General features: G+C 33.7%; 1 protein-coding gene across 2 annotated transcripts; it reads left to right on the top strand.

Moving 5' to 3' along the window:
- The first annotated feature begins 8557 nt into the window (after positions 1-8557).
- Positions 8558-13588, top strand: LOC133867239 (uncharacterized). Of its 2 annotated transcripts, none has more exons than XM_062303962.1 (7): positions 8558-8895; positions 9178-9320; positions 9550-9602; positions 9698-10257; positions 10364-10444; positions 11589-11651; positions 13292-13588. In XM_062303962.1, the coding sequence occupies exons 1-7, from the start codon at positions 8845-8847 to the stop codon at positions 13346-13348; spliced, it is 1008 nt and encodes a 335-aa protein (XP_062159946.1). In that variant the 5' UTR covers positions 8558-8844; the 3' UTR covers positions 13349-13588. The 2 variants fall into 2 exon arrangements, with proteins under 2 accessions (XP_062159946.1, XP_062159954.1); XM_062303970.1 differs by having other exon boundaries at positions 8559-8895; positions 9550-9599.
- The last annotated feature ends 336 nt before the right edge of the window (positions 13589-13924 follow it).

Below are 13924 nucleotides of genomic sequence, written 5' to 3'. Positions count from 1 at the left end.
CAAAGGAAGAAACAGTGTTACTAGCTAGGAGAAAAAATGAAGATCTTATGGCAGGCATTCTACTGTTTCTACAGCTGGTTACAACAACCATGTCCCCAGAGACAGTGTTTAGTACTATCAAATTATTATTATTTTTTTTTTTTTCCCTCTTTGACAAGTTATAGACAGTCTCATTTTATGTTGGAGAAAAGGGTGATCACAGCAGATCCCATCTCTCATCTATCTCTCTTTAGTAGGAGCAGCAGCGCTGGTTCTTTGGGGTTAGGAGAGAGAAAAAGACAATATATAATGGTGGCTTCATGATATTTATCTCATGTGAGAGAGGAGTAATATTGACCGCCTCTGAGAGAATTAGCACTCCAACCCTTTGGAATTTCATCTCTTCCTTCAACGCAAAAAGAAGAAGAAAAAAAAAACACACACACACACACAACCTGAGGCAATAATCATCATGTCCTCTCGCCTCTTCGTTTCATCATTAGTCCCTCACTTTCATCATCACCACCTCATCTTTTACTACCCACCCAGCTCACCAAACCCACCATCCTGCTCAAAGATCAAACCTAGAAGAAAGAGAAAGAAGAAAGAGAAGGTCAGAAGATGAAGATGGGTTCACTCAAGAAGAAGAAACCCTACGGCCGGCCTCTTATTTCTAGTCTGTTTTGAATGATGGGTCTTCTTCTTCGCTAGACTTCGATGCTAGTTTCTTCTCTTCTCTCGGGGAATTGAAGCGTTATGGTCCGATTGTTTACTAGATCAAACAATTAAATCCAGACAAGTTTATTAATTAAGAGCTATATTATCCGTATGGGTTTTCTTTTGTTTTTTCCATCTTAAATACTCGTGAGAGTTTCAGGTAGATCATATTGTTTTACATTGCTTTGCTTGGCTGTATGTTAACTTGAAGCTGTGTTGATGCAAATTTCAGAAAACAGTTTGACGTAGATCTGGATTTCTATATGTATGTATTATAATAAATGTTGTTCCAGAGATGATGAGCAGTTTAATTGTGTGAACATATTTAATTTCTGTGCATGCTATACCAGATCCATCAATTACTCTGCTATTTTCCTTGAATTAGGGTTCGTTATTCTTTTGGGTTAATTTCTAGTTAAGGCTTATTTTCCATCTTTATAAGATGGTCTGTGGAGTATATGATGATAGCGCCGACTGTTTCTTCTACCCATGTCAGCAATAACGATGATAATAGTAATCATAATATGCATGTGAGTAACTCATATCTTGTTGAAACCTCTTCTAGCCCAGCGCCTTGTGAGCAGATAGAATTCTTATGATCGATTCTGGTGCATAAATATATATTCCACATGTCAATTTTACGTACACATTATTTTTCTGAACATCCGAAATTCTAATTCTACATCATTAACAGGTTAACACAAGAGAATTCGTGATAATTAAGGTGGTTGCAGGACTTGATCATTTTTTGTTTTGCTATTTCTTTTAGGACACTATTAGTTCTGTCTGGACGGAAATCACACTTTTTGCATCTTTGCTGATAATTCGTCCTTTCTAGGCCAGTTTATAACACTTTCTTCTTCTTCTTCTTCTCTAATACACCTCAATCTAGAGTTTCTTAGGGTTAATTGCAGCTTCACAAAAAGTACTGTCTGTGGGTAGCTTCCTGGACTCTAATAATCACCAAATCCTTGGAGAAGATGCAATGATTAAGCACCAAGAGAATTTTCGTAATGAATTTAGATACATTTTTTTTTTTATATGTTTAGCACATTTTTTGTTCACCGGTTTTTGGTCAAATAATAGATATGCAGTCGAGGTTATCTATTATTTACAAGGATATATGCACATTTAAATGTATGTACAACTGTGCAGATACTTGTTGTTCCTAAAATTTGTATAAAGTTTGATAGCTTCGTAAATCTCCTACTTGAAACTATAATATAACATGTCAGGATGCCATCGAATTAATTTAAAAGCTTAGCCTGATTATGTTTTATTAATTACTCATACTTATGATATCTACTTAATATAGGACTTAATTTTTTTTGAGAATGCTACAAGTACTTACAAACTTTTACAGAGAGAGGCTAGCAAACTAACATGGCGTCCATGTGGCGTTTTATCAATTAAAAAAATTAAAAAAACGTAGACATGTGTATATATAATTAAGAAATGTTACGGTCGGACCCACCAAACTCACGCCGGTGTGCGTGGGTTTCCAGTCGAACCCACCAAACCCACACCGGAAATCCATCTTTACGGTTTTGGATAATGTAGATCTCGTGGGGATCGGTGATCCACCAGAGGCGAGGCTTTGGATCCAAGGCGAGGACGGTCAGGCGGTGACTGGAGCTTGGGAATAGGCCATGGGAGTGGACAGTAAGGGTGGTGATTTGAGATCCACGGTGTTTGGAAGCGGGGGCAGAAGGAGTCAAGGTTCCCGAAGGCCAGGGACGGCCGGCGACTGGATCTCGGGAAAGATGGACGGTCGGCAAGAGGGGAGAGAGAGAGAGTACTGGAGACGAAGATAAGGATCGAGAGGGGGGCTGGTGAAGGGCATTTTCATATTTTAGCATTTATTCTAAGTAAGACGCCACCTCAATTAGTGAGTCTCCATTTGTAAGAGTTTGTAAGTACCTGTAGCATTTCTTAATTTTTATTTTTTTTTACTCATATTTATATTCAATGATATTGTTGAAAAAAGAAAAGAAAAAAAGAAAAGAGAGACTATATATATATATATATATATATATGTGCATGCTAGTTCAACCCACTTGGATCAAGCTCTCCCCCCACGAACATATGCCTTTCAGAAAAATTAGTGTGTACGTGCACACATGTAGAAATTTTCTTTTCCCTTAATTCGATCTTTTTAATGAGAGTTTGATTTTAATTGAAATAATTATATTAAGTTCTTTAAATTTGCACTCCAAATTGCAAGGTCATTGTCATGATGCATTGATGCCCATCATTTTTCTTTTTTAAAATATTTTTTGACATATGACGCCCAAATTGGATACTAAAACAATAGCATCTGCAATATTACTAATTAATTTTCCTCTTTTTTGTTACCTTGTATTTCTTTTTCTTTTGCAACCCCCAAGTAATGCTCTATTCTGAATCCATTTAACAGAATATCAGGTAAATTGCGAAGTAACTAAGGATGGTGATCACCGAAACCTGAATGTATATCTTAAATTTACCAGTTTAATTAAATCTTCGATCGGTCGGCGGTATGGTATGAATCAACATGTTTTTCGATGTTCATTACCTAAGGGACCCTTCGATGTTCTTTACGTAAGGGACCCTTCCGAGAGTCATTTCCGATGCCTAAATTAGCTTTTACTAAAAAGAATCTGTTGAATCTCTAAAAGTTCAGTCTAAGTTTATACTTGAGGTATTGGCCTATTTATAGAAAGATGTGAAGTCAAACCTGGATTAAGTTTCATGCTCCTTGTTGATCTAGAATTGCTGTTAGAATTCTAATTGGACTTTGATCCTTTATTAGACTTCTAATTTGATCATTTATTAGACTTCTGATTTGATCTCTTATTTGACTTCTGATATGATTGGACCTTAAGTCCTATTTCGATTCTACCGGGAATATGACTACTGATCAAACTATACTTGGACTATGAGTCCTATCCCGATACTGCTAATCGGATTATCACTCTTAATTACTTCAATTCAACTTGGAGTAGAGTTCTAATCCGGATCTACTGGAATAAATGATACATGATTTATTGGGAATAACTGCTAAGTGTCTATCTCTAGGGATTGGACTTCTCGAGAGTCCTGCTGTCTCCTCCTTGGACCGGGTTGAGTTGAATTTATTCCCAACACTATATATGTACATTGAGCTTATACAATTGACCACATGATTCTTATCTCTCTCTTTCTCCCCTCTTCTTTTCAAAACTCCCCTCTTGTTGAATTGAATTATGGAGGAGGAGCTTATCAAATTCGAGCTAAAATTTCCTCACTGGAACATGCACGAAAAAAGGGCGTTTTGTACAAGGTTTTCTTCATTGGGCTGAACAATTGTATAATACATCTCTATGATTCTCGACGTGCACTGTAGTTGTGTCTAGCTATATGTTGAATCAACATTAATAAGCTAGGTAGGCCGTTGATGGAGGACACAATTTACCTTTATTTTCGGTGAAAAAAAAAATTGTTAAAAATAATACTAGAACAACATCGTTTGATTAGAATTTTACCTGTTCTTAGACAATATAAGTACAAAAAGAAAGACTAGCTTGATTGTCAAGCCGGTATTTTATTTTATTTTTCTTATTTATGATAAGACTTTATTTCCTTTTTTTAATAGGACTAGATTTGCTTTATTTATTTCTTGGAAAAAGTACACATATCTCTCTTAAACTACTTGCACTCAATTGTCAATGTACCTTCCAAACTACCAATTGTGTCAATGTCTTCTCTCAAACTACAAAAAAAGGTCAATGTTTCCCTTAAGATCAACAAAAAGACAAAATTGACCCTAAATTTTTTTAAATAAGACAAAAATGTCCTTATAAATTCAAAGAAAAAAACTAAAACTAAAACTAAAAAAATAAAAAATAAAAAAAAAAATTATTTTTTAAAAATCAAATTAAATTAAAAAAAAAGGAAAAAAAAAAACTTAAAAAAAACAAAAAAGAATGATTTTTTTTTTTTTTAGAAAAAAAAGAACGAAAAAAGAACTGAAATTATAAAAACATTTTAATAAAAAAAAAAATTGAAACGAAAAATAAAAACCAGTTTTTTTATTAAATTAAAAAAAAAAACAATTTTTTTTTTTTAAAAAAAAAATAACGAAAAAATAATTGAAAATTATTCTTTAAAAAAAAAAAAGAAGAAAGAAAAACAGTTTTTTATTTTATTTTTTATTATTTTTTGGAACAACTTTTTGTTATTTAATATTTTTTAATATTTTTTTTAGTTTTTATTTTATTTTAATAATTTTATGATAGGTATTTTTGTCATTAGGGATACATTGACACAATTGGTAGTTTGGAAGGTATATTAACAATGAGGTTGTAGTTTGAGACGGTTATGTAGACTTTTTCCTTATTTTTTTTATTAGATTTACTGTCACTACTAGGAATGAGTTTCCTTTCTGTACAAGTATTTTTTTTTTTTTTTTCTTACTAAGATTTGATTTACTTTTACTACTATGAATAGTTTACTTTCTATACAAGTATTTTATTTCCTTACTAAGATTTGATTTACTTTTACTATTAGGAATATTTTACTTTTTCTACAAGTATTTCTCTACTATTTATAGATGAGTTTGCAATGTAATAATCACACTATTGAATATTTATCGAATCAAATAATTTTCTCAAACTGTACTATGTGGAGTTTTATCATTTCTTAAACCTGCAGGCTTTTTTTATAATTTCATTAAAAGACATAGACACTTGTAATTGTTATTACAAAGTCTATCAACAAAGAGCAACATTGGAAAACTATAGCCCTTCTATAGATATTCACCAAAAGAAAAATGTTTAGCTTTAATATTTTACTATAGCTTTTTTCTTTGTAGAGTGTTCAGTTGTTTAATACTTTCTCATTTATAAAAATAATAAAAAAATAAAATCACCAAATTCGGAACTGGGGAAAACAACTAGAATGACCTGCATATCTCCTCTATTAATTAACCCTTGCTTCCACTCAACGATTGTTTTTTTTTTTTTTTTTTTTTTTGTTGAAAACACTCATAATCCCTTAATTTATCCAAAAAAAAATTAAAAAAAAAAAGTTTGCAACTTCCATACACTTACTATAGATCAAACCTTAGAGCATCAACATCGAGTTCTTAAAACTGTTTTTTTTTTTCTTCAAATTATATATATATATATATATATATACATAGTTTTTTTTTTTTAAAAGTCAAATTATATATAGTTAATCGCACTCTAAAATGTTTCTACATCTGGTTCTTTATCATTCTTTATTACAGACAAAATGATTCTAATGACTTCTGCTCGATCGTTGTATACCTTGATCCACTTCTGTCCTAATAGTAATTCATGTTGCCGTTTGAGCGGCAAATGGTGTCCCTCTCCTTGTACAGTTGTACCCTTGAATCCACAAATTACTAGCGAATTGAAGGACCAAGAAATTATCCAACCTCGTACACGCGGTAGCATTCTTCAGTCGGGTTTAAATGTTTAATGGATATTTTTCCTCATTTTTTTCTTTTCTTATTGGGCTTGTCTAGTCCAGAAGCCCAATGGGCATTACAAGTGTCATATATGGAGTTGTAGTGCCCTTATCTATCTACTTGCTACCCATCTTTCTCCACTGGTCTCGATCTGCACATGCATATGATGAGCAGCCGCCTACCTCAATTATATCACTCCGTTTTTAGCCACACATCAGATCTACGGCTTCTTCTCTATTTCTCATCTCGATCTGTGTAGATGGTCCCATTAATGTTTTTTGTGTTGTGTGTATATATTGTATAATTTTTCATTTACGCTTATGTCTTTTTAACCGTTCCGATTTAATTTTACTTTTTTAATAAAATAATTGAAATTAAATATACACCTTTGAATCAGAGTTGTTGAAGCAGAGTACTACCACCGCCATATTCTGCGAGAAAGGTACGACCTGAAGATGAAGGTATAAGAGACACTGCATGTGAGTTTTCAATTAGATTTTTGATTCATTGTAGCTAAAAGAAAGTATCATTTAGAGTTGTGAGACATACACAACAAAATTATATAACACATACACAACATAAGACACATGAAGTGAGACTCATGTGATGGATCTCATTCACGTAAATCTCGCCCGTATATCTTGTGTTTTTTTTTTTTTTTTTTTTTACATGTCCACAGTAGAGGAGAGAATGGATTCGAACTAGTGACTTCTATTTCATGAGGTGTGATCTCCAACCGATGGAGACCCATATACCTTGTGTTGTACATGTATTATGCAATCTTGTGAAAAATCTTTTCCTAAAGGCATTTGATTATTTAGCTTAAAGAACAACTATTTTTCCTCTCTTAAAAAAACTATTTTTCCTATCAAGCAGCCCGAACACAAACCAGAGAAAATAGTACGTTGGTTAGTCGTAAAAGAATTACTATTGAATAATATTTGAAAGAAGAGGTAAAAAAAATAAATTATTTAATCTATGTGATTTGCATTTGTCTCAAATCGATAAAGACAAAGAATGAAAAATTAGTTTATAGGATTATTTACTTAATTTAATTTTTAAGAGTCAAATGTAATTTTGTAATTCAATAAATGAAGATTATTTTAGACAATCTAATAAATGGGTGTTGGCCTAAATTCCTTTAGGTAAGTAAGGGTGCGTTATTTATTTATTTATTTTTTTTGATATGAAGTAAGGGTGCGTTTGAGATTGCGATTTCGTAGTCAATAAATGCGATTTTAAACCAATCGTTTGGAAACTGCTTTCTTAAAAATTATGATTTGAAAATGCAGAAAATTTACTTTTTTCAAATCGCAGGTAAGTTGGTACTTTTTTAAAAACGCATAATTTTAAATGCTAAAATGCGATTTTGCTAAACGTTTAACTGAGTTTTTAAAAATCAATTTTTTCAAATCGCACATTTTAAAATTGTTATTTTAAATCGCTCTTTTTGAAATCAAAAACTTAAACGGACTCTAAATAAATTAACTTTGTTAAGTAAGCGAGGAAAATGAGGAAAAATTGATTCTTCTTCTTCTTCTTTGTAATAATCTCTTGGGTTTTTGGCATTTTTGCTTCTGTGTGAGTGTGACAGAGAACTGGAGAAGACGATAAAAAATTAAAAGAATTTATTGTAGAGTGTTTTTTTATAGGGAACCAAAAAATAGTTTTGTTCTTTAAATATAGAGAAAATGATTGGATGTTTACTGCTAGTGCTCTTATATTTTGTCCGACATCATGATCCTACGATATAAAAGTAGAGCGTCGTTAAAGGTATTATTATACATTTTACTAATTTATTTATTTATTCATTTTTATTTTTTTTTACTTTTATGAATTGATGTGGCAATTATGAATTTATGAATTGTTAAGTCAAAAACTTTGACCGCTTATTTTAATTAGTTAATAACTTATTTAACAATATACACTTTCAATCATTTCAATAATTATAAATTGCATGCCGGTTTATAAAGAAATTATAATAAAAACTATAATACATATTTTTCATAAAAGTATTTTAAATATCCTCAAAATAAGCTATTTGTTTAAAATAATTTCTACATCAATTTTATTTTTTATTCAAGAATATTCAGTTTGGTACAAATACAACTCCAAGGATTCCCTTCCAAAAAAAAAAAAAAAAATACAACTCCAAGGATTATATATATATTAAAAATAAAATATCAAGAAGGCCCACGAGGATGGAGAGGCTTTGATTCGATGGAGAGGCTTTGAATGGTTGTGGTTTGGCCCTTAATTTTTAATTTTTTCTATTTTCTTTTATCACAAACAAATGCCTTGAAAATGAACTGCCGGGCTGTCCACTAATCAACGGCCCTTATTCAATCTGACAAGGTCCATCCAGACAATCTAGATGAAGTCGCTTTAATATCCGCAGGACCGCAGCAAAAGTGCGTCCCCTTTGTTCTCATTTCCACCCAAAACCAAATTCTCCTTCTCTGAGGTCTGACCGAATTTGCGAGTCAACATTTTCTTTGCTCTCAAAATCATTTCCATTTTTTTTCGAAAAATAAAAAGAGAGGGTAATCTTTCGATTCCAGCGAGCGGGTCTTTGCAATGAGATTAGGGTTTTTGTCGTTCCCTCAAAGGCGGTGATGCTTCGTATACTATTTCATTGCGTGCGTTGTTGGGGGCCAGATTAGCTGATTGATTATCTAGGGTTTCGGTTTTGCAATATGGCCGAAGCTTCGGGACGAGTCACCATTACGCTCGGGCGTGGTGGCCAGGTATCTTACCTCTTAATTAGGGTTTTGTTCTGTTTTCAATTTAATCTTATTAACAACAAAAATTTTTTATTTTTTGTTTTTAATTTATTGTTCGAAATTTTAGTTGAATGGAGAAATTATTGTTTCTGTCTGTTTGGTTTCGGAGAAAATGAAGAAAAAAAGTGATCCTTATATAGTTTTTGATTTTTTTTTTTTTTCAAAAAAAATCTATTGGGAAACAAAAGCAACATAAAGCAGAGGAAATTACTTGTACTTTCACTAATTGTACCCATTGTTATACAGGTAGTAAAGAGGGGTGGTCAAGTATCAGATCTTTCATATGCTGATTCGCTGCCTGTGGCTGGGACTAAGCGGTCCGTAAGAGATAGATTAGGAAGTAATGTAGATAGTTCAGTGTTACATGGCAACAAACTCGACAACAAACGGTGCGTCTTGCTTTCCTTTTTTTCTTTCTGTCTGCTAATTTTCTATTTCCTCGTGGATTATTGTACTGTTTGGGACTTTCAACAAGCACACAATTCGTTTGGGCACTTATGCATTGTATCACCGTATTCGTGTTTTTGATGTATAAGCTTTTTGTGCATATGGTGTTTTGGACCTTCGCTAAATTAAATTTCTTGCATAAGAGTTTATGGTTATAATTTCCATTTGCAGACAAAGAGGAGATATTAGTATGCTGAGCTTGAGTGCTAATGGTTTAAATGGTAGTAAGTTTACTCTGAAGCAATCTCATTGCATTTCTGTTGTTCTGTACTAGTTTTCTAATTGGCAATTACTAATGACCTTTCCATTAAAAACTAAGATGTGCACATTGGTAGAGATGACCTTCGATTTAAACTCATGCAAAAAAATGCATCTAGACGAGCTGAGAGCGATGATGATCAGAAGCGTGTTGACCTACGTGAGAAGTTGTCAAAGGCTCTTCGGCCCCCGGTAACTAATGTTGATTCAAGACATAGCCCGCCGGAACCAAAGGACACAGGTTTCTTGGGCCGAATTCCTTCTACAAGAAGTGTGGATGATTTGCCTGTGATGAACTCAATGAGACGTCCTTATTCTACATGGACTTTGGATCATTTGAGACGAAGATCACCTGATAGAGCTCGAGGTATAGGTACTTCTAGGGGTCTCTCTCCACCTAGGAACATGGAAGAACTACAAAGAAGGCCATTGAACAGGACACATGATGATGTAAGATTGGTTCCATATATGAGAAAAGATGTTTTTGATACTTCAGGACCTATGAGTACTGCAACTTTCATCGCAAAACCTGCAATACCTCCCGCACCTGCCATGCCACTGCCCCCTCCTATTGGACAGCATCCTCCACCAACTGGAATTGTACAAAAAATTCCATACGCGGTACTCCTACTTATCTTAGCTGCTTCTAGGTCATGGATTCTTGAGTGTCTGAACTTGCAACTTTCGTGCATGTTCTGAATGTTGTTATTGGTGGATTATTATGTAGGGTGATGAACAGCAAACTGTTGATGGCGTGTTACACTCACTGGGATTGGGAAAGTATGCCATTCTCTTCAAGGCTGAGGAAGTATGTTATTTGATCTTTGTTCACTTAATTTGGCAAATATCTCAAATCTTTTTAAGGTTTTTAATCAAGCATACGAACTCTTTTAAATGTTGTAAGATCTAGGGTGTTACCTGTGAAAAAGAAAAGGATTTGGTTGTTGCAGTGGATATCCATGTAAATATCACTCTTTAGTTTGTACACTCCTGCTAACAAACTAATGTGTCAAATCCAATAAGGGTGATGTACGGTGCACAATCACTTCACAAATATTCCTTATGTTATAAGCATATGCTGCTTCATCCCATAACCCCCCCCCAACCCAACTCATTTCTCTAACATAATTTTTTCTTTTTTCTTTTTGGAATTAATCTCCAACAATGGTTTTCCAACAGTTCGCAGGATTTTGTCATTTCTCTGTATGTTTTTGAGTACCTCCAGAGCCTAATAAATCCTTGATTTTCAAAGCCTGTCATTATTGGTGGAATAGAATAAACGATTTTGTCTATTCTCTTTGGACGGTGGCTTTTTTGTCACCACTTTCGATTAGCTTTGCTGATTTCCTTGTTCGTTTTTCTATTCCTAGTTAGGTGTTTCCTTTTGTATACTTCCAGTGTACTTAGGGGCGCCTTACGCTTTTAATAAGACTAAATTTACTCATCAAAAAAAGGAACCGAGACATGATCTTTCTTTTAACGATTTTATTTTGATCTTTTTTTAAAAATAAAAAATAAAACTGTAAGGCCACACCATTGTATAAAATTGTTTTGACACATATCCAGTTTGCATCACTGTCACATGGAAATGCTTCTGAATGAGATGTTTTCAGTTTTTATGCAATGGTGTGGATGGATACACCAATTAATCAAGCATGAAAGGTTATTAACCTAGACCTCTGAAACGTATATGTGCATCCTTTGTTTTTTTATATGCTGTATGTTAATCTGTCTGTGGAGATGAGATTAATGGTTCTTTGACTTATGAGTACTGTAGCCTGCAACCATAGTTTGATCTGAAATTGTTAATTTCTATTGGATTCGGAAATGAGTAATTTAAACTCTAAAAGTGTTTATTTGTGATATAAAATATTCTGCTTTGAACAAGAGAGTTGTTTGCTATGAGTTCTTTTTCATTCATCTGACACTGATAAAGGTGACTTAATATGCAGGTGGATATGGCTGCATTGAAGCAGATGGGGGAAAACGACTTGAAAGAACTGGGGATCCCTATGGTATTTTTCTTTTCTTTCTTTGCTTTTTGATAATTATTTAACTTAGGGGAAACTACACTTACTCCCTCAAACTTACATCTAAATTGCAATGTCCCCAAACTTTAAAAAGTTGCAATTGACCCCTCAAACTACTAGCCCCGTTCAGTTAGCCCCTCTGTTAGGTTTTTGGTTAAATCAAATGGAAAATAGACACGTGACCCCAAAAAGAAAATAATACCCGTGTTAGGTTCAAAAAGAAAATGTTGTGGGTCTCCATGGCCAGGAGACCCAGCCATGGAGGAGACCCACAGCGGCTGGCTGTGGATCGGTCACTGAGAAGAATTTTTTATTGTAAGGGTATATTGGTATTTTTACGCACCTCACTTGGGGTATAATGGATATTTCATGCGTTTGCCACCCAAATTAACAGAAAATTATAACGGTGGGGGGCTTAAGTGAAAAGGGCTAGTAGTTTGGGGGTTTAAAAAATTATCCATTCATTATCTGAATTGACATACAATGTTCTGGAGATTACTTAAATAAATAAATAAATTCTGGAGGTGAACTTGAGAATCTGCTAGCTTAATATTGTGGATCATATGCGGATGCTAACTTATTTCTTTGAGGGCTCACTCCATTCATGGACAATTTCTGTTAGAATTCGTCACCTGACCAAATTATTTTCATTTTCATCTCAAGTCCACATTGAATGTGGTGCCATGTTTCTTTTTCCCTCATTTGGAAAAAAAAAAAAAAGCAATCAATAAGAGTGCACTAAGAACATGAAGTTGAGGTAGTATGCATTACATTATGTTGGTAAATGTTAATAGTCACACTGCACTGAGAAACAAGAGAAATCTCCAAATTTTTATAAATTTAAATCAAAAGCAGAGAAATTGGCTGATTGGTTGTTTTGAGGCATTATCATGGTAAAGCTGAGTGTACTACCAGTCTGCAACCCATGCTAGAGATGGCCCATTGTCCAGCAATGATCATATCTTAATGTTGAAACTTAGTTTTAGATTCCAAAGAAGTCCAGTTGTATCACAAGAACTTTGAGATGAATCAGATGTTCTTGTTCCATAATAAAATGATTCTACAATATGATTTTTTTTTTTCTTCGAAATGCTATGTGAAGAAGATGCTCTGATGTCTTCTTCCCCGATGAACTCCTTTTGAGATTCTTTTTAAGTCTATGTATGTCTTTGTGTATCGATCAACTTGAAACAGTTTTGGGAATATTAAGAAAGTTTCTGAAACATTCGACATTTATTGAACCCAAGTCCTATCTACCTCCCTTCCCCGTGGTACGGACTTTTAATACAAGACTTATTGAACCCTAATCCTACCAATCCATTGAATCCAAGACCTAGTTGTGTGGTTCTTTATCAACCATACTCATGGAAAGTTTGCATGCAAGTAGTGATTTATATAAAATTTGCTAGTTGCTTCTCTGTGTGCTGGCCGTTCTTTGTTAGCCTTCTTCAACTTTGCATACTGTTTTTCATACTTGCTCGGGGAAGTGGAAGAAATATACAAGTAGGTGGCTGACTATGGACATTCCTCTTGCCATACTTGTGTCATGAATATGATGTTGCCTTAGTCATAGCCATCATCACATTCTGTGTCGGTGTTTCTTATAAAGTTTGTCTGAATTGCAGGGGCCTAGAAAAAAGATTCTTCTTGCTCTTACGCCTCGATCGAAACGGCAACCATGACAGTTACACTTTTGAAGCAAGATTAGTCGGTTTCCTCTGTTTTTGTGATGTGGAGGAACTATCAGGCATTTTTTTTTGTGTAATGAATATTGTGTAGCTCAATTTGGGTTTGAAAGTGGTCCTTGAATCAGTTCTCACATTTTTGCGCTCATAGAGCAATGTTAATTAGTATTAATAGATTTTGGTTAGAAAATTTGGGATATAGATTTTATTTTTATTTTTTTCGTTTCCCATTCTTAATTACCACTCTGCTGTCAGCGTGATTTCAATTGATTAAACATTGTCATGCTTGGGTGATCATTGCTAACTCCCATATAAATAGTAAGGTATGCTTGCCTCTTAGCTGGCCAAATCCTGCCAAAGGAGTGTAGTCTTTTCCCTAAACATTTACATTTTCCTTCGAAGAAAGATGAGTAAAGAAATCATTGAGTTTTTTTAAGAGGAATTTAATGTACCATACAACTATTTGTTGTATTTTACTATGCTGATGAAATTGTCAATTTACCTTTGGATTAACTCCTGTTACCAACAAAAAAACAAATATAAAAAATCAGGTTGAGTTAGCAGTGCCTTGCC

The sequence above is a fragment of the Alnus glutinosa genome, chromosome 1 (assembly GCF_958979055.1).
Source record: "Alnus glutinosa chromosome 1, dhAlnGlut1.1, whole genome shotgun sequence".
In the NCBI taxonomy this organism is placed as follows: domain Eukaryota; kingdom Viridiplantae; phylum Streptophyta; class Magnoliopsida; order Fagales; family Betulaceae; genus Alnus; species Alnus glutinosa.
This window is presented reverse-complemented; position numbering and strand designations above follow the sequence as displayed.

What these genes read in the sequence shown, in the direction of transcription:
- LOC133867239 (XM_062303962.1), top strand. Translation starts at nt 8,845, where the DNA reads ATGGCCGAAGCTTCGGGACGAGTCACCATTACGCTCGGGCGTGGTGGC. An exon ending in TGCTAATGGTTTAAATGGTA is followed by an intron (nt 9,603 to 9,697) that starts GTAAGTTTACTC and finishes TTAAAAACTAAG; the next exon opens with ATGTGCACATTGGTAGAGAT. An exon ending in TTCTCTTCAAGGCTGAGGAA is followed by an intron (nt 10,445 to 11,588) that starts GTATGTTATTTG and finishes CTTAATATGCAG; the next exon opens with GTGGATATGGCTGCATTGAA.